The sequence below is a fragment of the Trypanosoma theileri genome (genome assembly GCF_002087225.1).
Source record: "Trypanosoma theileri isolate Edinburgh chromosome Unknown TM35_Tth_8_V1, whole genome shotgun sequence".
Taxonomy (NCBI): Eukaryota; Euglenozoa; class Kinetoplastea; order Trypanosomatida; family Trypanosomatidae; genus Trypanosoma; species Trypanosoma theileri.
The window spans coordinates 360,501-362,612 of NW_021639850.1; the positions used below are offsets into that span (position 1 = coordinate 360,501).

The 2,112-nt window shown below is 39.4% G+C and overlaps 2 protein-coding genes across 2 annotated transcripts; both read right to left on the reverse strand.

Moving 5' to 3' along the window:
• Window positions 1–24: 24 nt before the first annotated feature.
• On the reverse strand, window positions 25–753 carry TM35_000082460 (kinetoplast DNA-associated protein; the record flags this gene model as incomplete). The annotated part of the gene is made up of 1 exon (XM_029024111.1): window positions 25–753. The coding sequence occupies one exon, from the start codon at window positions 751–753 to the stop codon at window positions 25–27; it is 729 nt and encodes a 242-aa protein (XP_028884514.1).
• A 389-nt stretch (window positions 754–1,142) lies between these two features.
• TM35_000082470 (kinetoplast DNA-associated protein) lies at window positions 1,143–2,111 on the reverse strand (the record flags this gene model as incomplete). Its single annotated transcript, XM_029024112.1, has 1 exon — window positions 1,143–2,111. A coding segment is annotated over one exon (969 nt), but the record flags the coding sequence as incomplete, so codon positions are not given.
• Window position 2,112: the final 1 nt, after the last annotated feature.

Consider the following 2,112-nt stretch of genomic DNA (forward strand, 5'->3'; position numbering starts at 1 on the left):
AAAAAAAAAAGGAATATGAACACATTAACGCAGATTGCGCCATGACCAACACTCATTCTTCTCACGTTTACTCTCCAGAATATCGTGTCGTGTAGGATCGTAGTAAAACTCAGTCCCAGAAAATCGTCTTTCTGCCGTCATAACTCCTAATTTAACCGCAAATGGCTCACCACCAGAACGTCTAAACACGAACGGTATGGTGGTCCCTGGAACACAGTACGTACGAACGAGTTCTCGTGCATGTTCTATTCCCTTCACCACTATGCCATTTACTTCTACTAACTCATCATCAATACGGACGCCAACGTTGTAGGCAGGACCATACTGGAAGAGACCGTCGACAAGTAGAGTTCCCTTCCTTATGTTATCCACGAGTGAAAAGCCAAGAAAAGGTGTAGCGGATGCAAGTTCCAATCCGTCATTAACTATAATCTCTTTCACAACTCTCTCTCCCGTTTTATTTATATTCTTTTTTCCTAGAAAATTTTTTGTGTTCTTTTGTCCTTTTTGTTGTTTCTGCTCACAGCTCTTCCCAACAGCTGAAATATTGTGAGCGGTCCCATTACTTACACCTGTAATAGGTCGGTCAGTGATTTTTCCGTTCACTTTCCGTTTTACAATGATTGACGAATACAATGGTAGAACATTTTCAATGCGACGTTGTGCCACGCGCCTCCAAATACGAAGAAGAATCCATAAAATACACAACAAAAAACTCCATTTAATGCTTCGAATCGCCACTGTAGAGGGCATATCCTGCAGATGGGGCAACTAATAAACTCGCACCTCTTTCTCTCTTTCTCTCTCTCTCTCTCTCTCTTTCTTTTTCTGTTCCCTATATCACTCCTCACACTTGCGTGCTTGAGGCAATGGAGACCCTTTTTGTGCCTTAGAAACAAAATAATAATAAAATAAATAAAGTAATTGAGGTACTTTAAGAAAGAGTATCAATAAAAGTAAAATAAAATTCACATATTATTAAAAATATATATGATATGCCGAGGCTCAAAAAAAACGTACAAAATAAAGAAACGAAAACGAATAAGAATACGAATAGATACGAATGAAGAGAAATATTACTGCAAAACAGAGAAATTTATCAAAACGATAAGGATCCAAAACAAAAAAATAAATATATATCCTCAAGATTTCTCAGGGGTTTTCACAATTTGATCAGTTCGCCACTGTCGTTGGTAGCGTGTGTGGGACTCAATATCAAAGAAATAGGGTTCATCTTTAAAACGTAATTCTGCCGTCATGACCCAAAGAGATATCTTGTACACTGTTCCATCAGGTCGTTGCAGTTTCATATTTGTTAACTCAGCGACACGACAATATTTTGAAACAGCACGTCTAACTTCATAAATGGATGTGACACGTTTCCCTTCAATTTCCAAAAGAATATCCCCAATGCGTATTCCCGCCTGGAATGCAGGACCACTCTCATAAAGACCACTTACCTTTAAGAATGATTCACCTACAAATTCTGCTAAAGAAAAACCGATAAAAGGGATAGGTGTTGCTATATTGGGAGGCGGTTTAGCCATTTTAAGCATTCGCCATTTGTACTCATTGTTATACACACGAGAAGCTGACAACATTTCTTCTTCCGCCTCTGTCGTGGACTGACCCATTGATTTTGAAAGCATAAACTGCTCCGCAAACTCAGCGCACATGGAATCACGCTCAGCCACTTCTTCTTCAAACAGAATTTCACGTGTAATTTCTTCCTCAGATTCAAACTGCATTATTTTGCGACAAAAACGCCTTGAAACGGAAAAACGCCTATCAACTTGTTTTCGTGCTTCTAGACGAAGCATTGATTGACTTTCTCCCGCAACTATATCAGCTCGTTTAATGCGCTCCAACTCCACTACATCATCAACTTTTCGAAGGATCTTGTTGACCTCTTCGCCATTAACAACCACATGCTCAGATATAGTTGATCCATCACTCATTAAAACGGAAGACATCATAGATTCACTAAAGTCTATTTTCTCAACGTCATGCCATGCTGCCTCTTCAAGATCACATCTTGATATTTCCTCAGCATCCTCCACTTCAAGTCTAGCTGATTCCTCAGCCACCCTCAAATCAGATAAAGCTCTTAGC